General features: G+C 42.1%; 1 protein-coding gene across 2 annotated transcripts in view; it reads left to right on the top strand.

The window, feature by feature from the left end:
* LOC122795839 (cryptic protein-like) overlaps positions 1–24,957 on the top strand; it is a 41,452-nt gene extending 16,495 nt beyond the window's left edge. For both annotated transcript variants that reach the window (XM_044064214.1, XM_044064213.1), the window contains one exon: positions 23,218–24,957. In XM_044064214.1, the coding sequence (XP_043920149.1) occupies positions 23,218–23,354 (137 nt within the window). In that variant the 3' untranslated portion in view covers positions 23,355–24,957. The remainder of the gene's footprint in view (positions 1–23,217) is intronic.
* Positions 24,958–25,679: the final 722 nt, after the last annotated feature.

Raw genomic sequence — 25,679 nt, 5'->3', positions numbered from 1 at the left:
TATTGTTAAACACCAGATCCAGGATGTTGGCACCTCTTGTGGGGGGGTGTCCAAGGTGTTGGTGTTAATGAAGCCAAGGAATCTTTGGGCAAGTGAGTTTTGAGCACTAGTAACTTACCCAGTCATTGGCTGGCTAGGCACCCCCAAAACTATGGTGTTGGATGTCTTGATTCTAGTAGATAGGCAAAGTGGGTGTCCTGATGCATGGAGGCCTGTAGCTGGCAATGACTTGAATAGATGTCCTGCCAACAGTTAATTGCACCTAAAGTGTCTCCAGGGAATCTGGAGGTGTTTAATGAATTTTGATATACTGCCTCCTTTAGTTTTTCATGTAGTCCGTTGTGGAAGGAGGTGTAATCCAGTATGGCTGGGGTGCTCTCCACAGCCTTGAACCAGGTCTCCGTGACTGCACTAATCTGCATCTTCCAAGATGAAGGACCGCTTCCAGTGAGTGCAGTTTCATGTTGAGACGTTTAGCAGCTTAAGCTTGAGGTTTTTTTAGATAGTTTTTACTTTGGAGAATTTTGTCTGAGACACTGCCTAAAAAAGCCACTATGGGGAGGGTGGCAAGAGCCATTTAATATTTGGAGAAATTTTAAGACCATTCGTAGATAAATTTTAGTCTGGTACAAATAAGAATTGCAATATAAAGTGAGGGAGAAACATGTTATGTAAGACTACTTTTTTAAGCATCCGAGCCACCACATAACTGCAATTGTGGCTTTATTGATTCGTCTGGTACTTTTTACATTCAGATGCAGGGACTACTTACCTTTAGGGTAAGTGCAGACTGCAACTCAACAGACATAGTATTTCTAGCGGTATGTCAGTTGTGTTCTAGTTTCTGTGTGGGCAAAGCTAATACTGTTCAGAACATTAAATATGACATTCTAGGTGTTTGAAAATGCCCTAGCAAAACACATCATCCAACATGGCAAAGACCCATAATTTTAAATATATGGTCATACAGAATTTTTTTTTTAAATGAGAGAAGAGGTGATATTGAGAACCTTACTGAGGCTAATGAAGTTAGATGGATAACGAGACTCGAGAGCTAATATGGGCAGGGGTCTTACTTTTTCTAAAATCTAGATATTTTATATAGGTGAATTAACATGCAAGTTTTTTTTATACTTTTTTGCACTTTAATCAGTTTTTCAGTATGTTGCTTATGTATTTTTCCAACTTATTTATACAAGTTTGCACATTCATATGTATATTAAGTATAGTGTCTTTTTATAAGATGTGTTTTAAGAAGCATTTGGTTCCTTCTAGTCACTGTTCTTATTTAACCATTCTTAGATTGCATTGTCTGAAGAAGCGGCACTAGATCACAATGAGTAGGAACATAGTTGTGCAGAATGTTTTTAGTGCTGGACAGGACAGATGAATGCTGGATAATTTTGTAGGTGTTTGTTGATATCGCTTTTCAGTGCTATACAGTGGTGGCTTCTGAAAGAGTATGTGTTGCAAATTTTAGCACCTTTTGTTATAGCATTGTTCAATGTTTTAAGTTTTGTGAATCCTGGAGTTTAGTAATGGTGGGGAGTGCCTTGAAGAGTGGGGAGGAGATGTAGTGGCAAGTGTAGTTTGTTGCGTTTGTGACAGTTTTTGACTAAGTATATATTTTTTATTTTTTTATGCAGTTTATATATACAGCGGCTCTACTAAGATTAATGCATTAAGTGAATGAAGCACTGGGAGGTGAATGAAGGCAGTAAGCAGTTTGCTTAGGTTCATTACAAGAATTTCTTTTGCTTTCTTCTGACCACCACTAACTGGTAGGCCTATACCAAGCCCTATTTGTCTATGCACACATTGTGCCATTGCAGGATGTAGTCAGTTGGCTGTGTCCCCCCACTGAGTACTTCTGTGTCCACTAGGGTTTCTAACTGTTAGTAAGCTTAAGCCTAATTTCTCCCTATATTGCTGAACTGCTAGTAGACCCACCTTGGTCATAGACCTCTACATTATAACAAGGAAATGTACAAAAGTTTTGCAGGTCCTATACAAATTGATGCGGACTTTTCATAAATGATGATGGAATGTGCGTGTGTAATTCATTTGCATGAGGGAAGTGTGCTTGTTAAATCAGACAGCTTATTTAACATTGATATATGCATTGGAAACTCATACTTTAACGCTAATAGTAGCAACTGCAGATGGAAACAAAAGATGTTTTAGATGAAAATTATCTGAGGATGAATGGATAAAGTCTGTGGATAAAGTGGAAGCAAATGAGAAGTTGCATTCAAATGCAGGGGGTGGGAGGGGCACAGTAGAACAGTTTTTAAACTGGTTTGGTGGTATTTTTAAATTGGGTTTCTTTACTGTTTGTAGAAGCTTTAAAGGGAAAGGGAGCAAACTGGAGTTGGGTGAGAGGTTTTGACTAGCAAATGTGGGTGGTGTAAAGGCCTAAAAACACTTGTAGAAACTGTTAGGATCTTATATTTACCTTCACCACAGCTCTTCCTCATCCCAGAGTTTGTACTATTTCTGTCTCTAGAAAATTGCTCCTGTGATACTTATTTTGTTTGCATGAAATCTGATTACTTCATGTTTTCACCTCTTGGCTCTTGCATTGAAGTAACCATATTTAAAGGACCACTGTAGTTGGACTTTATCTTGATGTATTACCACACTTTAGTGGCTTAATTTGTTCTGGGCCAAGATGGTCTGTATTTGGGTTACGATTAATGTGATGGATGGTATGCTGTAAAGGCCAAATGGGCAAATTAACGTGTACGTTGTGTGGTATTTTATCTGAAAGCAAGTGAGCAGAGGGTAGTGAAAGTGCCACAGTCATATATGTGGCAGTATAGTGAACACTCAAATGAACTGAAGGGAAAGATGCTGGAGTGTATAGCATTTTCCATTTGGTGTGCAGGAAAAGCTACATAGCAAGTTGTAGCCCTGCCACTGTTTGAGGATTCATATCTTCAACTTTGTGCTGTTTCAGTTTCACAGGGCACTTCAGAATAGTATTTGCTAACATGCCACCAAAGACTGAAATCGATTGAATAGTATACCATACATCTAAACTCACCCTTTGCCCCAAAGTAATCTAGACTTAGTGGTGCAGTGGTTATTGAGAAAAAGCAGGGGTATATGTGGGGTGAGAGGTTTGGTGGTTGAAGAGAGCTTGGTGGGTCAGTCTTCAGTGAAGGTAGAAGTAATGCAAGGATACAAAATCCTCCAAAGCTAATTACGGAAACAAAATTGCCACCGACTAAAGACCACCACAAAGCATTCTATAGCTATGTCAAGAATCTCAATGGCAGCACTCATCTGCTTTGAGTTACAGCACAATGGCACTAAATATACAGAACCAACTGATATTGCCAACATCCTAGCAGATAGGTTCAGTGCTAACTTTACCCCCCTCACCCCCTAGAGGGCCCATCTTTATACTGGAAGAATGCAAAGTTCCATCATGGTTGTACAGGTAAACACACACCAAAGCCATGAACAAAGCATCCATGGGACCTGACAATACCTCAGGCTGCATTCTACACTAACTACAGAATGAACTGGCACCCCCACCTAAAGTACCATGTTCAATCATAGTCTAACCTCAGGCTTTGTGCCCACTGAATGGCACACCATGATGGTTATCCCACTCCACAAAGGAGGCGCCACCATGATGGACCCCAGGAACTACCACCCATTAGCCTGATGAGCCTGGTCGAACTCGTAAGCAAAGACATTGGTAATCTCCAACTTCAATCCCACCCAGTCTGGGCTCTGTAAAAAGACAGATCACGTTTTCTAAACCTGATGGACATCCTACAAAAGGGCCTCACTGAGCCAGATGCCTGGTGTCAAAGCCATGGCCTGAAGCTCCATGCCAAAATAAGTGCATTGTTATTCCCTTTGGTAAAAACTCTGTACCCATGAACTACCACATAGGTGGTAGTCTACTCGACACCGAAAGTGTGATAAGAGACCTTGGGACACAGGTGGACGGTAGTCTCTCCTTTGATCACATCACCACAGTGATCATGAAATTCTATGTGGCACACCATCACAATTCTCATCCAGAAAAAAAGGTCATTGTTCCCCTCTACTCATCACTCAGACCCATTACAGCGCGCCTTTTGGTATGTACCTCAAGACATCAACAACTGGAGAGGCCACAAATACCTCGCTGATTACTGGCTTGAACCAGATGCCCAACGCAGACTGTCTCAAAACTCCAGCTTTACTCCATCGCATATCGCCTACTCGGAGGTGATCTCTGCCTAACATACAAAGCTATGTCAACCCAGAGATGTTGGACATGCTGCACTTAAAGAAATCCCAATCCCTCCGAGCTAAACGCTGTAGGGACCTAAACCTTGTCACCACAATAAACAGAACATGCTGGAGAGAGATTCCTGTCCTAGAGACTTCCCATACTCATACTCTGGAACAGACTACCTATCTATGTCAGACAGAGCTCCCCATTGGCACTCTTCAAGAAAAATATTGATTCAATGGGAAATTCACCCGCAGCAGGGTGCCTTTTGGCTAGGCTTATATAGGCCCTAGTACCTATATAGCGGGAATTTTTGGTTGGCAAGTTGCTGCGGAAGTATGGGCAGGTGGTTAATGGTACACATTTGCAATGGCTGATGCATCCAGCTCTCCCCCTCTTGTACTCCTATAAACTTTAACTCTGCAACATTTTCCACATTTTCCTCTAAATCCTATGGTGGGAACACATCTACCGCATTTTCTTGAATAGCTAAATTTATTAGAGTGCTTGAACACATCTGCATTTTCTTGAATGGCTTCTGTCATACTTGGTAGCACTTTCCACATTCCTTTTATTTTTCTCTCAAGCTACACACCTGTTCTGTTAAGTTCCTGCTGTACATGTAGCATTACTGCATGTATTAGCTCACTTCTCTGTAACATGTCCACACTTAACTGGGATCTGCTCTACTGTTACACTTCCAAGTTCTTAGTCTTACTTCCCAACTGGCTTTGCATATACTTTATCTTGGGGCAACTCTCTCCAAGTTTTTACAAACTCATGCAAACACTCCTAGGAGAGCAGTCTTGAGTAAAGCGATGCAGCTATGAGTAAAACTTGATTACTACCACTCGGCCCTCTCAGTTTGCCTGTACTTGAAAGTATATGACAAAACAGTAGCTTGTGCTCCTCCAAGCCTGGCAAGACAATTCACTTGTACTCTTTTAATACTCTTGATGGTCTGTGCTATTCTTACTGTGCGAAGTTCTGTCTGTAAGCTAGTTGGCAAACGATTCTTGTGGACATAAGGGTTTATGCAGAGGCTGTGAATTTTTTCCCACTACTGGGAAAGGCGAGTCTTGGCTTAGGTCAAGGTGTCTACTGTGTGCCTGGGTTCCTTTATTATATGGTTCGGTGACCATCTTGAAGTTAAATCCAGGTTATAGGCATGATCTATTTCGCAACAAAGCATGGATGGGTCGGGTTTTTTGGCATAAGGACCAGTCTTTGTTAACCCAGGCCCTGATGCTACAGGTAGCCTTGCAGACCAGGCTATCAGGCTTATGGGGTATAGAGCTCCAAGGCCAGTTGTGGCAGAAAGCGAGTCGTCCTGTGTTTCGTCCTGTTGTGCTATTGTATGGGACCAAAGTATGGCTGAGGCTGAGGCTGGAATATGTGTTTAGGTGGGGACCACTCAAGAGTCAGCTAGCCTGGGACTGGTCTGGTCCCATCTTTGCTTGTGTTTTCTGGCTTTGAAAGGGGGCTGTTTTCTGTGACAGCATAAGGGTTAAGCACAGGGCTGGTATTTTTTTTCCTTTTGATGATTGATTCAGTGCTTACTTCTACCCCCATCTGCCAGGGCTGTGGCAAAACTTCAGTAGGTTCATGGCCTTTTGTGCTATTTTTAACCAGGTCAGTTAGTAGGCATGATCTACCCTCAACAAAATGACTAGATTGGGTTGTTTGGAGACACGATAATAGTGGGACAGGTAACAAGGACGAATCCAGGAAGCATGGGGGATGAGTTAACTTCAGCGTCAGTTGGCCCCCCTCAGCATGGAAGAGGAATAACTGTTGCTGTGTGCTATTCTATGGAGCCGTAACCTGTGAGTAAGGGCTGAGGTTGAACAGTGTGTTTAGGTGGGGGGTTAGTTCATGCAAGACACAGCCTGGGACACATCTGGTCCCATTGACGCTGTGTTTTTGGCTTTTGAAAGGGCTGTTTTCACCTGTGCGTTGGGACACTACACTTTTCTGGTATTGTGGGCCCTTTTGGATGTGAGATTCAGTGCAAACTTCACCCCCCTCTATCTGCCAGGATGTTGGCAAAATCAGTAGGTTCAATATATTTTGTGCTATTTTGCACAAGCTCAGTGCATATCTGTGAGTTGCCACTTAGTCTTTAACTTAAAGAAGGCTTTGTGGTCCTTGGTTATTTTTCTTTCGAAGTTGGCCTTGCATGATTTCATGAGGGACCTTAGTTTCTTACTGATACTGATCAGGAATGTCTTTCATTCATGTATTTTTCTTTCTTCGAAGTTATTGCATGATTTCATGAGGGACCTTAGTTTCTTACTGATACTGATCAGGAATGTCTTTCATTCATGGGATTTGCTTTTTTTCTGAACTACTTTCCTCCTATTGTATAGCCTGTTTATGACGGGGGTCCACCAAACTGGTCTTTGTTTTGCTAGGGATGGCACGATTCATGCATCCGAGTGCGTTTGTAAAGGTTTCTGCACTTTGGGCAGCAATTATCCTTTAGCGTGGGGGCTGTGAAACTTACCACCTCTGTCTTAAGTAAAGTTTGCTTTAGAAAAGTTTTACTGTGGTTTCCTTAGTTGGGGCTGGTGGTGTGGACATCAGAGTGATTAGTTTATGGTCTGATCTAATCGGTGACTGACCGGTGTAGAACACCTGTTGCCCATGTTGGTAATGACCAGGTCCAATATGTTTTCACCTCTGGTAGGGGATGTTTACCAGCTGATCCAGGGTGTTTGATGAATTCCAGGAAGCGCTGGGCCTAAGTTTGTACTACAGTAGTTTTCTCAGTGAATGGTAGGGTAATTAAAATCACCCAATATCAGGGTGTTTGGTAGGACCTTCATGTTTTACAGTGTCTCCAGAAAGGTGGAGTGGTGGTCCTGGGTCATGGAGGGTGATCTGTAGCGGGCCACAATTTGCATTGCAGATTTGCCCAATGTTAGTTGCACATGGATGATCTCAGAGGTGGTATGCTGCGCCACTAACCTGGAGGTGTAGGTATCCTTGACGAATATGGATACACCCTCCTCTTGTGTTTCAGTCCATGTTCTGTGGTCGAAATGTGTACGAGTTGTAGGCCGGTAGAGCTGGGGTGCTCTCTGGAGCCTTGAACCAGGTTTCAGTTACTACACAAACGTTCTCCATACTGAGGAGTGCTTCGAGCGTGTGCATTTTGAGATTTAAACTCCTGGCATTGAGTAGCATAATCCTCAGTTTTTTGTTAATTGTGTGGGTTTGACTTGAGCCTTGCCTAAAAAATGCACAATGGGGGCAGCAAGAGCCTCGGGCAGTATTTAAAAGCCTAGGGGTGACTGGTGCAAGCCATCTCTTGTGAAGCAACGCGGCTTGTCGAGCATGTCGTCACAGGCTGACAGACATTGGATCCTCTTTGACACCAGAAGCTTAGCCAATTGTTGAAATTGATCATTTGTTTTCTTTATACTGAGGTATCCTTCTTGGTGAGGGCAGGATGCTACTTGGTCAGGGTCATACCAGCCTGGGCTACATGATCAGAGAGCTCTTCCACATCTCTCCATGTAGTCCAGGGAGGTACATCTCTGGTCATTCACACAAACATGGACAGTGGTAGTCATATTTGTACTTGTTCTGGAGTGACCTGAGTGCTTGTGTTGTGGTGGATTCTGGCTCCCGACAGGCACCTTAACAGTAACCTGCTTGTCCAGCCTAGTGAGTGGGACGTCAGTGTGCCTGACTATAGTCTCCTATTACTAGTGTGTTAAGTATGTTATTTCTCAAGGGCTGTGATTGTGTGGCACACTGGTTTTGTGTTTTATGTGTTGTCTGGTTTGTGTGGTTTGTGACGGGAGGCGCAGTTTTTTGGGCGTCTGCTTTGGAGGTCTATGATGCTTTTGCAGGTTTTTATTTAGAGCCTCAGACTATGATTTTGTGTATTTGTGAATTTTTTGCCAGTGCTGTTTTAGTAGGTCTGTGTGCAGCTGGAGGTGTGGTGCAAGTGAACCTTCTCTTGACTGTCTGTTCCATTTTTGGGTGGAGACTGCTTAGCTTCCAGTTTAGCTATATAATTGCATCTCTTGCATATGTTGGTGTTTTGTGGTAAGAGGAGAGGGTTGTCTGTACATAAGGCAGTTGTAATATTGCCTCAGGATACCCAGATTCACCAGCTGGACTGGAGAGAGCACCTGAAATTGCCCTTTGGTCATGCCTGAATAGTAGGGTGAGCTTCTTAGTCGCTTGGTGAGGAGTGAATAAAGAGCCTTGCCCTACTGGGCAGTCCACTGTCCGGGTATATTGGTGCTTGCTATTGGGTCTGAGCAAGTGCTGGGCTGTAAGAGGAGTGCTTAGGTTGAGAGTTAGACTAGTTTTCAAGGGAAAAAAGGAGACTTGGTAGAGCCGGGAATAATTTAACCATAGCTAACCAGTGCTGCCTGGTACGCAAAACCCTGCAAATGTGTGTTTTATAGGGCTGGAACCACTCCTCCAGGGACAGATATGTTGCTCAAAGCTCCCCTCTCTCACGGGTGAAACGGAGAAACTTCCTTCTATCCAAGTAAGGTATGGACAACTCGGAAACTAGTATCACAGCCCTGAAATCACAGTAAATGCTGGAAAATCTGCGTTTAGGCAGAAAACTGTTAAGTACAGAAAACTGATACTTTATCACTCCAAAGTCTCTCTTCTAAGTTAGAAGGCTTTTTATCAGTTTAAGGCTTTCTAGTGCTACCCAGTAAGTTAGTTGCAGGAAAGATGGGAAAAACAAGTGCAGATGTGGTCTCAAACCAGAAAGTTGAAAGACTGACAAATTGTCCAAATGGTCAAACTACAATTTCTGGGCCAAGAACCTCTCCTCTCGTGGTAGACAGGCTACCTAGTGCTTAACAGAAGGCTTCCCTCCAACACAGAAAGGCTTGGGGGGGGCTCAGGTCTCTACCTGGACTAGACTAGTTACAGGAAAGGTGGTTGAAAAGTACAAATGCAGGCTTTTAAGCCAGAAAAGTTGAAAGAGATGGAAAACTGCCCAAACGGCCAAATAAACTACAATTTCTGGGCCAAAACTCTTCCCGTGGAGGATAGGCTACCTAGTGCTTACCAACTCCCACTGATGAGCTAGAAGGCTTCCCTCCAACACAGGCTTGGGGGGCTCAGAAGCTTACTAACAATCCTGGATACAGCAATTCTCTGTAACCGGATTAGGCTAGTTATAGGAAAGGTGGGAAACTGGCATAAGTGTGGCTTTCAAACCAGAAGGTTAAAAGAGATGGAACAGCCAATAGCTACACCTGCTGGGCCAGGGACCACTCCTCTTGTTATTACTGTCCTTTTTAGGAAAGTTACTTTCCAAGTTAGTTTTAAGGACACTCACAAGACATTCGCACCTTTTTCCTGTCTCTTTAAAAGTTTAAATCAGAACCATATTTCTGTAGATAAGTTTGTCTTACTTTAAGCATGGGGGCATGCTTCTACAACTTTGAGAATTTTGAATGGTCAGGCTTGTGTAACTAAACAGTACAAGGGATGTTTTGTCCACATATTATTGTGAGGAAGAATTGGCTTTAAATTTAGTTTTGCATTCTCAGAACCTACTGGATCTTAAAAATAAGACCAAGTTCTTTTGATACACGTTTAGTTTTTGGCTCTGGAGAGCTTCTCCAAGTGTAATGAGAGGCAAGTTGGTACATGGAATATTCAGTACATTTCAGCTTGCTTTTTCCAAATTGTGGAAGGGATTCTCTACGCCATTCAATTTTCAATTTTTTTTTGGGGGGGGTGGGCAGTCTCAAGTATAGGCAAACATTTTAGAAGTTGTAGGGTGTTCCAAAAATTCACCCCTAAAACCAATGATGGTACAAGTCAGAATAACTAAGGGACCTTGCCCCCCTTTTCCCTTCCAGAAATCTGAACCTCCCCTTTAAATGAGTTCTGAAGATCATTCATCAAGGTTACAAATGGCAGTGGGAAGAAAACCCCTCCTTTCCGTGGAGTAACTCCTGATCCACCAGACTCCTTTATTTCCCATTGTCCATTACTTGCTGTCAAAGGGAGTGATAGGGTATCTTCCCCCTTCCCAATATGGGAAAGGTTTGTTCAAGAATGTTTAGTGCCAAAGAATGCTCTGAGATGGTTTTGCATTGGTCTTTCTATAAACTTGTTTGATATCGCCCAAGTTTACAATGTCACTTTACAGTCTGTTCACTTCTTCCTCATTTAAAATTCCTGGCAGCAATAGATTTAAAAGATGCTTTTCTTTTCATCCAGACTAGGTGTTTCTTAAGGTTTGTGTCTGGCTCACCATTATCAGTTCTGCACTGTACCCTTTGGGCTGTCCACTGTGCCAGGAGTTTTCAGTGTCTCCCGTCTCTCATTGCAGGCTCCCGGGTATCTACTTTGGAAAAAAAACTGCAAAGTTAAGAAAGCAGTTTAGTGTCCGGAATCTCACTTGTTTGAGTGAGCTCTTGCACAAGCTGGGGTTCTGAGAGAGTAACTTACCCCAGGAGAGCCCAATCATGTGTGATTTACCTACTAGACACCTCAGTTCAAAGAGCTTTTCCACAAGAGAAATAGATTTGTATCTAGATGTTTGTAATGTTTTCCTCTCATGCATCCATCACTGTTGGGGTGTAAATCAGAATTTTTGGTCTTGTAGCATCTCTGATTCTCATGATACCCTTGGCACAACTCCACATGAGAGAGACAATGATATGTGAATTCTTTGGTCCCAGGACCAACATCCTTTAAGTCCAAGTGCTTGGGTTTGTTAGAGCAGTTGGTTGAGATCTCTGATATCCTTAATCCAGGTCTCTCCTTCCCTCCTTGCTCCAAAGCAGTCTGTCACAGATGCCACTTTTCTTGGGGAACAGTTTCAGGAGGGATAATGGCACCGCAAGGTGTGGGACACCAAGGATATATGCAAGGACATAAATATAAAAAAGGCTTGCCCTGATCAAGGCAGTCGAGACGGAATCACCTTTGGTCCCCAGGACCACTTCAAGTTGTTGGACAGTACCACAGTCATGTGGTACTTTCACGCAAATGGATGCAGGTTTTACCCCCTTTGCAGGCTAGCCTTGTTAGCTTGGGATATAGCTTCACAACACAATCTCTCTACATGCATCTTACATTTTGTCATAGGAAAATGGTCAGACTAGGTCAGACCCTGATGGATGGAAACTAGATTATGGGGTTTTCAAGATTTGATCAATCTGTGGGGAGTTAAACTAGACCTGTCAAAATTCTGCTCCAGAACTCCATGCAAGAATGCCTGAAAGACTGATACAGGAATATTCCTGCCAAGCAAAGGAAAAGGTATGCTTTTTCTGCCTTTTCGACTAATCTGGAGACTTCAGAAGATTCTCATTGGAAGGGAGTTCACAGATCATTGTAGCGACTCCCTTCTGGTCCAGACAGCAGTGATTCTCCCTTTTGGAAATGGACAGGGACAATTGCCATAAGAATCTTCACAGAATAGATGGATCTGTTTTCACACAAGATCATGAGTGTTTAATGTACCCAGACAACATTCCATGCACTTTACTGAGGATGTGCAGCAGGTACTAATGAAGAAAAGTAAGCCCGCTACTAGAAAGTCATATTAGTAAACGGAAAATACTTTCTATTTGGTGTCAACATCCTTTCAGATCTAATGTTTCTCTGGTTTTATAGTATTTGTGAGCTGAACTATGGCTTGTCCTTTACCTTCTGTTAAGGTTCATTTTTTGCAGCAACAAACAGGACTAGAGAAGTAGGAAATCTAAAATCAAGAACAAAAAGCTCCATCCTCTGGAAATGCGGAGCAGATCTGTTGTAGTTTGTGTGTGTGTGTGTGTGTGTGTGTGTGTGTGTGTGTGTGTGTGTGTGTGTGTATGTGTGTAGTGTGTATGTGTGTAGTGTGTATGTGTGTATATCTATATATGTATATATATGTATACACACAAAGCATTCAGGCTTATAGCCCTTCAGTGTGCGAGTAACCTTGCAAACGCTTTGCGGTTGTTTAAGCAAATTGAAGGTCATGCTGCTCAATGCTAGGAGCCGTAACCTGAAAATACACTCGCTGAAGGCTCTCTCTCACTGGATGATGCCGATGTCTGTGCAGTCACGGAAAATTGGTTCAGGGCTGCAGAGTGCACCCCTTCCTTACCAGGCTATACCTCCATTCCACACTTTCTGACCCCAAAATGAGGTTGGAAAGACTAAGGGTAGTGGAGTCTATATTTTCATTAAAGACAGGCACACCTCCAAACTGGTTTACCAGCATGACGCACTGGAATTACTGCAGGTGCAACTGACAGTTGGAAAGACACCCATCCAAGTTATAGCCAGCCTTAGACCCCCCTGCCCTCATGTCTCAGGACACCACCACTCCTACCTCGACCTACTTGACTCCATCAAGGTATACTCTGACTTCCAACTACCCCACCATAGACTAATGCACTTGCCCAACGATTCCTTGACTTCATTAACACTAACTCACTAGACCAGTTGGTCTCCTCCCCCACAACGGGAGATAACCTATTGGACTTGGTTCTTGGTTCTTACCAACATCGGTGACCACTGCACCACTCTTGTAGTATGTTCTTCCCTGGTGAGATCAGATTCAGTCTCTCCGTTTCTATCTCACTCAACCCTTCCCCAGCCATAACCAGGCTAAACACTTCTCAAAAGCGGACTACACCATCCTAGGGGAGGGTTATCAGCAGCTTCACACCACCCCCCCCCCCTCAGTAGATGCAGACAACTATGCTGAACAGTATGCCAGTGCAGTATACAAGCACCTGTACAACTGCATGGACTCAGCCATGCCAGACAACTGAAATCTGCTCCTCAAGGAAACCCAAACCTGTCTGGTGGACATCCTCTATCAGCAGGCTTTTTAACAAAAGGAAGAAACTGTTGTCCAAGGGTAAAAAGGAACAAATCTCAGACCAGAAAATCTCTCTCCTCCACCTCAAGCGAATTGGATCACTAGTGGAAAAACTCCAAATCCAGTTAAAACCTGGGGAAACAACACGTCCTTCAGTTATATTGGGAACCTCCATGGCAAAGGCCAAGTTTGTTCCGAATTGGTATTTAATGGTACCACTTACACTGATCCTACTAACTTGGCCAACCTGCTGGCTGATGGGTTCAGTGCAAACTTCACCCCTTTATTGCCTCCAAAGGCCCAGTTGACCTCGATACTTTTTCCATACCTCACATCACCGTAGATGGTGTTAAAGGCTCTGCCAAAGGCAAAGAACACTGCTTCCATGGGACCCAATATCCCAGGCTGTATTCTTCACCATTGAGCACCCTAGTCAACCACAGCCTAATTACAAGTTTCATTCCAGCAGAGTGGAGAACTGCCATTGTTATCCCTTTGCACAAAGGTGGTGCCACTACTGACCCGGGAAACTTTCGCCCCATTAGCTTAAGTCTGATCTGTAAAGCCATGGAGTGTGCTTATGTCCTTGTTTATGGATAATCTCCAAACACTCAACCCCACACAATTGCAGTTTGTCAATGGTAGAACTTTCCTATTTTACCTAGTTAACATCTTTGAGACTGCCACCAACGCCCTGGATGAGGGAAAAGTGGTACATACAGCTTACCTTGACCTGGCCAAGGCCTTTGACATGATCCCCCACTCTGGCATCATCTAACAGCTACCACAACTTGGTGTTGATCCCTGTCTCATCAGATGGGTGTCCAACTGGCTCAGGACCCACAAGGTCAAAATAGGTGCCACCACCTCCGATAGACTTGTCACTAGTAGTGTTCCCCAGGGATCTGTCCTCTGATCCCTACTGTTTGGCATCTACTTTTCATAGGTCCCGGCAAAGACAAAGGACCTGTGACTGACCAAGTTTGCAGATGACTAAGCTGGGTGCTGTCACTGACTCCCCAAAGGATCTTAAAATACTGTAAGAGGGTCTCGCTGCTACATGTAACTGGTGTCAGTCATGTCTGTAATTTAAATGCAAAAAAAGTATTGTACCATTCGGCAAAAACATAGCCCCTACTTGCCTGCACACCACATCATCATCCTAAACCTAAACACACAATCTGTGGTGAGAGACCTACCGGTGGGACTACAGTCTAGCATTCGACCATTCATCTAGTAAAGGGATTGCATCCAGAAAGGTTATTGCCCCTGTATGCCCCCATTACATCCATAATTGAATATAACCTGTTTATGTACCTCTCCAAACACCTGCACCAACTGGAAAGGCCACAGAAATGCCTCGCATAGAATCCATGGCCTCCAACACTTGTCCTATGTGGACAGGCTCAAATCGCTATCACTTTACTTGGTATCGTGCAGATTGCTCAGAGATGATCTGTTTCTCGCCTACAAGGTAATATCAGAACCTGCCCTATTAGAGATGCTCCATATCCGTAAGTCTTAACTCCTCAATCATTTCCCGCTCAATAGGCCTAAATCTAATTGGTGATTTCAACAAAACCTGCTGGAGAGACTGGTTTGTGTCTTGGAGGCTGTTGACTTCCCATACATGTCAGAGTACCTCGCTGACCCTCTTAAATAACCTTGAGTGGATGGGAAACCACAAATTTGTCCCAGGGGTTCCACCTTTGTCCCTCATTGACGGGTGACAGGTGCTGACTGAAGTTTCTTTTTTGGGGATAACTCTTGACTAGGCTTGTAAGGGCCCCAGGGCCACTAGCCTAGTTGCCTCCTAGGATCTGCTTAGCATTTCCAGTGGCTGGAGATTTATCTGCTATCTCAGCGTGTCTGCTCGTGGATGTTCCTCAATAGTCACATTTCATCATTTTTGAAAGGGTTTTGCGTAAGGTACCTTTTATATAAAAAAAAAAAAAAAAAAGGCTCCTCCTTGTGATTAATTTTGCGTTGGAGAAGCCAACGCTTAATTTGAATCAGCTAGTCTGGCTGACTTGGGAAATTCTTAAAGGGACAATTCCAGTGTCTAAAATTCTGACCAAAAGAAACTTGTTCTGATACCTCCCAGTTGTCACCACCCACTAAACCACATCATCCTTGACCCTACTCCTGGTTTCAGTTTACTTTTTGCAGCCCTGTTTTCATTCTGTCTGGTGAACAATTTAACTATTTAGTTCCTGTCAAAAGCTTTTGTCTGTTATCACTGGGAAACTAAGGTTATTATTTTTGTGTGGATTTTTGTGTGGTGGTTAAGTAAAACGAGTTAAGCTTTTTGCAAGTTCATAAAAAGTAATCTTAATCATGCAGCTTCATTTCCTTTTCTGCGCAGTGTAGTCAAGTGTGCAACTAAATTTTAGCAGTCTCTTGATGTATTCCTCTTGTTCTGTAGTAAAGCAGTTTCAATTAGTATAGGTTGCCATACTATACAGCCCCCATTGTGACTAGTTCAGGGCTTCGTTGTTCAAAACTGAATTTATTGCTCGCGTCACGCATGTTTACAGCAGGTCAAAAAGCCATTGCACTTGGGTAGTATTCGGAGATCAAAAAACAAAATGAGACTGCTTCTGCTCGGAGCTTGCTTCTGCTACTGTTCGAAGCCGAAGCTTGCGTCATTATGCTTTTTGCAGAGCAAGTAACTGTCATGCACGACATTGTAACACTTGGCTAGCATTCATAAATGTGCACAATTTGAAATGAAGAAAACTCTATGCTAATGTTTTAGCTTTGCACTCCTCCTATTGCTTTCCTGCAAATAGTCATAAAATTCCTGAAAGGCCACTTTTCCTCATAGGATAAACACAGGTGATGAATGATTCAGTGGGAGCAATTTAAGACCATGCGTCTCCAAGACCAGTGAAGCTTCCTGTAAGCACCCAAAGCTGCTCAAAAGCCATTGAAAATCTGTGGGACTGCCCCTTTTAACAGAGCGCTTACAGATTGTTCTGATCTCTGGTTGCAAGCTATGGTAAGTCAAACTTCTCATTTTCCACAGACAGGTTTTCTTGGAGAACTAATTATTTTATGCCTGAAGTGGTATCTTAAATTACTGTAAACCAAACTATGCCATCTCCCTATTTTCCTTCCTGATCCTAAGAATGAGGGGGTAGTGATACTCCATACATTGGATGCCCACAGGCAGCTCTAGCTAGACAGCTAAATATTTCAGATTGTTTTATCAGTTCATTCTTGTGAAGGTAGGAAGGGACAACCTGTGTCAAAACACTTTACAAATGTTTGCCTAATGTAACCTTTTGCCATTATATGTACTTGTCTAATTGGCTCAGCTTGAGCTGATTGGTGTATGGAAGATGCCAAGCTTTGGAAGCTGGCTCTTTTCTATCTTTGGCAGATAGCTATAGCTAAGGCTATTACAGCAGTTCTAACCTCTACTGTTATGGTGTTTACTTGACAGAACTATTTTATACTTCACGCATGCTTTACATCATTAAATACCAAAACCCTCTGTCTTGCCTCACTACTTCTTAATTTAGAAGTGAGAGGTACAGTATCGTCCTTGAATTTTCCCACTTGATGCAAGTATGTTGACAGAAATAAGGCACCTACTATTCACTGTTTTACCTTTTAGCTTCTACGACTACAAAATTTCATGACACCTAGAGAGAATTCCTTTTGTACGTACTGCTTGTCACATTATGGTTTTGGGAGTAGGAGGGTTTTAGCACTGAGTGGGTCATTGGAAGGGAGCATTGTGCAAAATGCCCTCTGTGTCCAAATGTCTGAGCAATGTCACAATTTAATACAAAGAAATGTGAAGTTAAAATAAAAATACAGAACCAAATTATTTAGGGAGCATATGCATTTGATACAAAGATAAGTTGAGTGCGACAGAAAAGGGAAGTTCAATGAAGGAAGATCTTGAAATGGGCAGTAAGTGGAATTAAGCAAAGAAAGGAGGTTCAAATATGGAGGAGTTGGGGAGTAGTTTTATACTAAGGGGAGCTATGACTTGTTTTGAGAAGAGTGGAAATGGGTGAGGATAGAACTGTTTAGGTGAAAGTTGGTAGGAGAGTGGAACCTGCATGTTTTCTAGTAGACTAAAGATCAACTCTCTACAGCCGACCTAGCTTTTGATAAATGTTGGATGTGGAGATCACATTTTCAGTTCTGAGACTCCGGTATTTGCCATGGGATGCAGTAGTGCCATTAGCAGATGTAACACAAATGCACTGTGGTCATGGTAATTTGGGGATAAATGGCATGAGTTTTTCATTGGTAGCTAGATTTAATTTTTTTAGCCAAGTTTGAACTGAAAAAAAATGATAGGGTAGAATGACATATTTTGGTTCAAAGGGTTAAAGAGGAGTTCTGCATATTGGATAATGGAGATCATTGATAAAATGCTTTAAATAAAGGGCCCAAGGTAGACCCCCTGTTGTACCCCAGTGGAAGTTTGGCAGAAAGTTGGATGCACTATGACCATTTGGCACTTTCCATTCTGCTTGAGAGGTACAAAGTGAACGCTTGAGAGGTACAAAGTGAACCATTGAGAGGTACAAAGTGAACCAGGAGAGAATGAGAGTGGAAGTAAAGTCCCGAGTAGTAGTAGGTGCTTGTGGTGTTTTTTTAACCGTATCCAAGGCTTTTGATCAAGGGAGACTGCTAAAACTAAACTTTTCTTAGCCTGATTGTGTTGCAGAATAGAGCAGTGTCAGTGGTGCAATGTTCAGTTGGCCATAGCAGGTTGATATCAATGAGGGGGTAATCTGTAAATGTTATCTTTGTGGTGTGGGAGAATGTGTTTCCAGCAGTGAGGGAAGTGAGGTTATTGAATGTCTGCTAATATGGAAACTGGGTAGATGGAATTTGCAGCTAGTTGATGTATTCATTGGGGAGTGATAGTTTGAATTGGCTGAAATACATTTTCTTTATTACGGGACTAATGCTAGCAAACGTCAAAGATCATTATGAAATGAAAGATTTTACAAATTTGATGAATGAAGTGGTGGTTAAATGTGTGGTTTGTATCCTAATCTGGAGTTGGGTTGCAAAGGTTTGAACAGTTTTAGGAGCTGTTTGGCGATCATATTTGAAGTAAGATTGGGGGAGGGTATTTGAACTCTAGGTATTTAGACCTTCTGTTCTGTCATGGCTGTTTTGACTGTACGGGTAGTTGTGGGGCAGGGTTGGACTTTACACCCCCCCCATAGTATAGATAAGATTATTGGGCTGAGTGGGGTAAGTAGAGGACTTAGAAGTGTTGGCCATTTAAGCAGTCTGCTGAAACTCTTAGTTCTGTAATATTTTGGGAGTTTTGTGGGAAGTTGCTTAATGGTGGTTTGAGGACTTTGAGTGTAGCAGGTGTGCATGAGTGGGGATAGGAAGTAGAGGAACTATACATTTCAGTAAAATATGAAGGTTAACTGCTGTTGGATCTTTTTGCATTTACTGCAGACATTTAGGTTGTGTAGATTGAAATGGTTTGAAGATGAGTGAAGACTTAAAGTAATAGTGCTGCTGGAGTGCGAGTTGAAGGTGTTGGAAGTGCTTTTAGGAGACCTTTAAGGAATTGTAGACAAATTGCTGTTCATCTAATACTTCATAGCCAGAAATACAGAAACTTTGAGCAAGGATGATGAAAACAAACCTTAAAGGAGTCAACGTGAGCACAAGAGTAGAACATCTGTTCACTAAAATTTACTGTATAAGCAAAGAACAAGACTTTAATTTTGTAAAGCACCTTGGAAATGGAAATTGGCCCTTTACAATGCTGAATATTACCTGCAACATCACCCATTCATATCTGGAAGATGTAACTTACATATTGCTCATAACTTCATCTCAAGCTTTCCCTCTTGCCAAAAAATCCCTGTCACACGCACACATCTGTCATCTTTGAATAGATAATTGTTTTCTGAGACCATTACTGCAGTTCTGAAGCCAAATAACATAAGGGGCATCTGAATAGTCTGAGGTAGTCTATGTACCTGTTTAACCACAACATTTTTAAGCAAAAATAATCGGGCATCTTTAATTTGAGCTATACAGTCCACCTTGGTATTTTGTTTCTTAGAATCCTAAGGCAACTTCTTTCTAGCTTACAGACCCTTGAAGCATCCAGTCCTATGTGCCAACCTGCACATCTGCAAAACTAGTAACATCCTCAACACCAGCTCAAAAAAATCTTCCAACAAAGACCCTGTGTAAATTTAACCTGGATGAATGGATGGGCATTTTGTAAATGAATCCCAGGTCTGGCTCCTTTAAGGAGTAGAAGGGCAAATTGTCAGTGGGTGCCTACAGTTTTTTGGTGGTGTGGCTGCTAGTAGTCCTCCAGATCTTCGGCTTGATATTGACTTAATATATCCAGTGTATAGGCTATATAGCTTTCATAGTGAAAGCTACACCCCCTATACTAGATCATAGCAGAAGCAACAGCCAGTGAAACCAGAATAGCTTTAGTAGTTTCTGCTATGGACCCTGGCAGCCATAGACCCTTCAGCCTCAAAAGCATCACGTGCAAGGAGTGTGCATCATAATGGACCTCAGAGGGACATGAACAATCCCTACACCCTAACCAATTTGGGCCTTTAAAGGTAGAGCATGCTTGTTAAACCTTGCTGATGACTTTGAAATGTCAAAGAAACACTCGATAACACACAGCTTACCTCACTTTGGCTAAGGCCTTTAGCAGTGTACTCCATGTTGCTGCCGTTGACACTGGCCAGGAATATAAAACCTGCGCCTATGGGATTGCCAACTGGCTCACTGTAACATATTAATGTCACATTACCCTCCCAAGAGATTTCACTGGTGTACCCTAGGGCTCTTCTAGGGGTAGTGTTTACAAAAGACACTTGGAGATCCAGGCAGCTTTGTGGATAATTAACTTGACAACAGTATGTCCACTTTAATTAGGAAATCCTCCTACCTTGCACAGCTGATTACCATGGGCATCTTTCTAGGATCATCTTGCATCTGTATGTGTAACTTATTGGGCCTATGCTAGGATGCAGTGCACCATTTATGTACCCATCTAAACATCTAACCCAATTTGAAAAACCTCAGTGCAACCTTACTAAAAAGTCTGGGCTCTTTGTGTTGTCTAGTGAAAGTAGTTTTTTCAGTCTTGACACTCTTCCATGTCTGTTTTACAAAGCTGTAAATGACCCAATCCTGTTTGTGTATGCACAAGACTGGTAGTAACAGATGAGCTTAATGGAAGTGTGTTGCAACATAATTGGGACTTCTAGCATGGTTATCTCTTCCAAATTCCACACCTCTGGAACAAACTCTCAGGTTCATATGTTGATACTAGAGTTTGTTCCAATCTGCCCTAGGGCATTTATAAGCCTAGCCAGTGTGTTTGGCTTTTGCGACCCTTTTTTAGATTAGTTGACTGTGCCTCTGTATAGTAGGTCACAGAAGATAGCCCGTTAGTTTACTGTGCCTCTGTCTAGTAGGTACACGAGAGATCCCAGGAGTAAACCTACGATCTCCCATCCACTCAAGATTTCTCTTGAGTGTCATTGAGGGGCTCTGCCTAACATGGATTGGGATTTTGTTCCAGAGTGAGGGGAGCCTCTGGGATATGAATCTGTCCCTCCAGCATGTCTTATTTATTTCTGTGCAGAGGTTTAAGTCCCTGGAGTGTGTCACTCTTAAGGGATCTGGGTTTCCTGAGGTGGAGAGGTGGAGCATGTCCATTTAATTCTGGGTTGGACATGGCTTTATACGTCGGGCACCGATCGCCTCTGAGGCGGTAAGCAATTGAGTAGAGCTGGAGTTTCTTTAGCCTAACTGTGTAGGCATCTGTTTGATCCTGTTGGTGAGGTACTTTTGGAGTCTTTCCAGTTGCTGCAGGTGTCTGATAAGGTACATCCCAAATGGGGCGTTGTATTCAATTATGGGCCTGATGAGCGAGTAGAGGGGCACAATGACCTCTGTTGTGAACCCTTTCGTGATAAGGTGGGCTATATAGAAGGTCTTTCTAAACACTATGGCAATGTGATTGTCAAAGGGGAGATTGCTGTCTACTTGGGTCCCCAAATCCCTAATTACTACTTCTGTACTTAATGGATTACCACCTATGTGGTAATTTCTGGGCACTTTGTTTTTCCCAAAGGGGATGACTATGCACTTTTTGGCGTTTAGCTTTAGGCCATGGCTCTGGCACCAGTTATCCATCTCTGCAAGACCCTTTTGGAGGATGCTTGTGTCAGTCGGTGAGTCGATTATGGCACCCAGTTTGCAGTTATCTGTGAACTTGGTCAGCCATAGTCCTCCGTGTTAGCCTGTACCTCAGAGAAATGTATACCGAACAAGAGAGGTCCAAGGACCAAGTCTTGTGGGATGCAACTTGAGTCTGACATGGCACCTGCAATTTTGACCATGTGGGTTCTATCCCTGAGCCAGTTTGCAACCCATCTTGTGATATAGGGGTTGATATTTATTTATGATGCCAGAGTGGGGTATTGTGTCATTCATCTATGGCCTTGGTGACTGTTTCAAAGAAGTCTACCAGGTTCAAGAGGCAAGATCTGCCAAGGATCCAGTGTTTGGGTTTCCAATGTCTTTGAGTTTCCATTTCACACTCTTTCCAGTATAAGTTTCCAATGTCTTTCCACTCTCTTCCAGTATAACTTGTACAACAAAGGGATGGGAAACTTAAATTTACCCCAAGCCTTGCCTCCCCAGCTCTTACAGATGGAGGTAGTAACTAGTTTGTGTCAGTGTGACTAGGCTTCAAAAGATTTCAGGAGTTCATAGATTTTTATACAAGGCTGATGACTACTGGGGCCTTTAAGCCTAGCTATGCAACCCAAGTGTACCCCACAAGTTATTGTGCCATAGAGGCATTTTTAAGGGTTGTATGTTGGGGCATGATTTATGGCTGCCTCCATCCATCAGAAACATAGGTGTCAGACAAAGGATGAATTTTGATTTCCCATCCGTTGGTCAGGTAGCACTTTGAATAGTGTTAAAGGGCTCTCTTGCACATGGATGGGAAGCCTATGCCAGAGAATGGGAACTGAGATGTGCAATTCTGTCCAACATAGCCTATTAAATCACAAAGTTTGTCTTTAGATCTAGTAGTTCTGGTGCTGTTCATTTTGTGGACATGCAAAAGAGCCCAGCCGAGCATGATCCAAGGAAGCCTTTTATGCCAGGCATAAATCGCCTCTCAGCAGTGTGTAGGAAATTAATATAGAGGGCTTTGAGGCGATATGCTACACCCTGTATTTTTGACAAACATTTGTGGATGTCCAGTTGTACATTTCTTATCCGGTACATATGGAAGGCGGCATATACTCAGTGATTGGTCTGAGGGCTGAGTGTGGTGGCACGATTTCCCAAAGTGCCATGCCCTCAAGTTGTGATGGTAGTCAAGTTGCCTAGATGTAGTCTGTAAACTTAGTGCGTGTGAAAACAAGGTGGCTGTTGCAAAAACCATTCATTAGTGGAGCAATATGATTAACTTAAATCTTTCTTTGACAACTTTTTTCAAAATCGTTCTCACTGCTAAGTTTATAAACATCATAAACATTTGGGTTAGTAGTTTTTTAATGATACTAGAATATTGTTTGGGGGGGGGGGGGCTGGTCAGTGCTAGGATGAAAACATGACTAGGAGCTTTCATTCTGTAGTTTCTTTTCCATAGAGTCAAAACTCACTTTCTGTGAAAACTCACTTTCTGTGTTGTGTAGTGAGTATAAGGGACTATTAAAAGAAAATATGTTTTGAGATGAGTGAGGTGGGGTCCTCATGGCTGTTGACATTCCTGTTAGATTGTCCCAGGTTTCAAGCTGAGCTTAAGTCTTGTTCCTGTGGGCATGAATACAGTGTTTTCAAACCGTTCTGACTGGTTTGTCTCCTTAATTGTAAGTTAATTTGCATTGCAAAGAGTGCTGTTTTCTACCATTGTGTAACTTGATTTGCCAGTTGTAAAGGTGCAGAGAGGGGGAAGGGACTTAATGGGGTAAATCTTTATCATCTCCTGATTACCATTAACTTGCCTAGGATGCCATCACAGCTGATATTTCAATTTTGATATGCAAGCATTTCAAGTAAAGTACTTGTATGAACACATGCTGAGCTGTTCCTGGTTGCAGAACAGCTGCAAAGCAAATGGTTAACATTTCCTTTATTTTGTTTTGTTTAGATGACGTTCAGGATGAAGAAGAATGGTACCTGAGGCTAGCTTCTGGGGGAGCTAGTGAGAAATCACAGTTGCACTATTTACATCTTTTGCTTGTAGGATATGTTCTTAGGATTATCTCTGAATATGGACTTGTATGATTTAAGAAAAATGAAGCCTGTGGTTAGTCTCATTTTATTCCTGGCCTGTTACCGAGCAATTGTGGGACAAGAATTGGAACACTGCTGTTTGCATTTTGCATACAGTGCTTGCCGATGTCCTATTTTGTGCCTGGTGACAGCTTTTTTAGGACCTGTCTCACATTTTCTTCCAGTGGAAGAATGTACATTTTCTGTTTAACTGGAAAATGTAAACTGCTGTAAATATTTCTTATTGTACATACCAGTGTTAAGTAAATCTTCAAATGTTTGATTTTACTGTAAAGTGGATTTAGCTGAAAGCTTTGAAATGTTGCTAATTTTTTCCACTTCTTGCCATCTCTAGCTTAAATTGCCAAATCATAATGATTCAACTTTCTGAAAAGTATTTATTTGTTAAACTGTTTTAAGAAATTTTCCTTGAGGGCTCTATAATCATTTATTTTTCCATGACAATAAATGGTGTACAGTGCAGTGTTTTGCTTTTAGTATTGTTGAAGCAGGAGGTTAGGAAACATTTGGCTCGTTTAGAACAGGTGTCTAAATGACCATGAAGACAGATGAGGACTTGCACATGAGTTGAAGGCTACACAAGTAGTCTGTCCATGTACGAATACAGTGTAATAACTTCTCTTACTTAAAATGCTGCTTTGAGGGCCCCAAGTTTGAGATTGTATTTTAAAGCCTCTTTCCCCAAGTTTGAGATTGTGTTTTAAAGCCTCTTTCCCCAAGTGTAGCAAATGTAACTTTAGTCCTTCTCCCTGAACTACAAAACGGAGTAATGTAATTGTTACTGTGGAAAATTGTGCATATTGAAACTGCTTACATTTGCAGGGCTTGCAGTACGTACATGGCAGTTCACCCTTAGCCACATTTACCCAAGGTATCTTCTCAGATATTTGGTGTTTGAAGTTGACACACTGATGCAGCTATATTGACATTGTTTGCACTTGTCACTGTAGTATTCCTTCCCAAGTCTGCATCTTAAGTTTGTTAGGAAAAGACTATCCTTGTGATGAGCTTTGATAGTGAAATATTTGTTGCATAAACTGTTTGGAGAAGGGTTGCTGGACACATTTAAGTAATGCAGCCATTGCCATACCTTTAGTTAAGAAACAAGTCTGTAATTTGCATTTGAAAGGCATGCTTTTTAATAGACATTTAGATATTTGCATTAATGTGTACAGGACTAATTTTTATGGGGTACTCCAGGTTCACTGCAGATTGACAGTTATGTATTCAGGTATGGTGAATTTGGAAGGTAATGTGGTAAGAATTTTGCCTCTGCTGGTTGCAGTATTTTTTGACTCGTCAGTCAAATGATTGTACATCATTAATATGCGCGTATGTAATTTAAAAATTAAAGTGGCCAAGTCTAAGACCAACCAAAGAATGTTAATCTCGGAGAGACTCCACCATTTAACATTTCCTACATGTTCTGTATGTATAGAGTCCCTGTTTATTTTTGCACTTTACCTGGGCTGTATGTTGGTACTGATTTTCACGTTGAGCTGCTTTTCTGTTGGTTGCCAAGCAATAAAGTACATGGATCACATCTGGCCAAGTTACAAATTCCTTGAAATAAACATTCTGTCATTATGCAAGACAGTCTTGTGTGATTTTTGCAGTACTCTTGAAGACTTGCACAAAGAGATGGTGTTATACTGTGGAAGTCTCTGTTCACAGATGCATGTCTGACACATTCTGATTTGCAGAGGCTTTCTTGATTAATGTGCCTTTGTGTAGAAAAAAATGCAGCTGAAGGTACTGGTTTACTTAAGATTTGGAATGCAAGCCTATCGTAGCTGTCTACCTCTTGGCACAAAAAAATCTGAACAAAGCCAAAAATAATGGGGGAGGGGGTTGAAAAGGCACCACAATTTTTAAATATTGCTCTTTTATATTCAAGTTGCTATAATAAAAGTCTTGTACTACCATGCATTTTTCTGAAGGATATGAAGTCTGAAATTCATGCTTGTCATTTGGTAAATTCAGTCCTCACTGAATTGCCACAAAAATCCAGAAAAAATACAAATTTATAAGGAATGCAAAAATGTAGACACTGAAAATCTAGACAGTTGTATGAAGTCTAAGCAGATCTGTGAGGCAGGAGTTGTATTGCCTGGTGGTGCAGTTTAATTTCACAAACTGCCATTTAACATTCCATGTATTGGTTGCAGTCACAAAGTAGCACCTGTTGTGACTTTTTAGTTTTTCCGATTGAGGTAATTACAGCATTTATTCTTGCTAACCGGACCTTTTTGCATGCGTGCCAGGATGCTCCTTGATTGCTAGCTAAGAAATAAGAATTCCTTGGTGTGCAGGATT

Source organism: Protopterus annectens, chromosome 2.part2 (assembly GCF_019279795.1).
Source record: "Protopterus annectens isolate FY-2018-M chromosome 2.part2, PAN1.0, whole genome shotgun sequence".
In the NCBI taxonomy this organism is placed as follows: Eukaryota; Metazoa; Chordata; order Ceratodontiformes; family Protopteridae; genus Protopterus; species Protopterus annectens.
The sequence above is the reverse complement of the archived record's forward strand: the minus strand, read 5'-3'. Positions and strand labels throughout refer to the sequence as shown.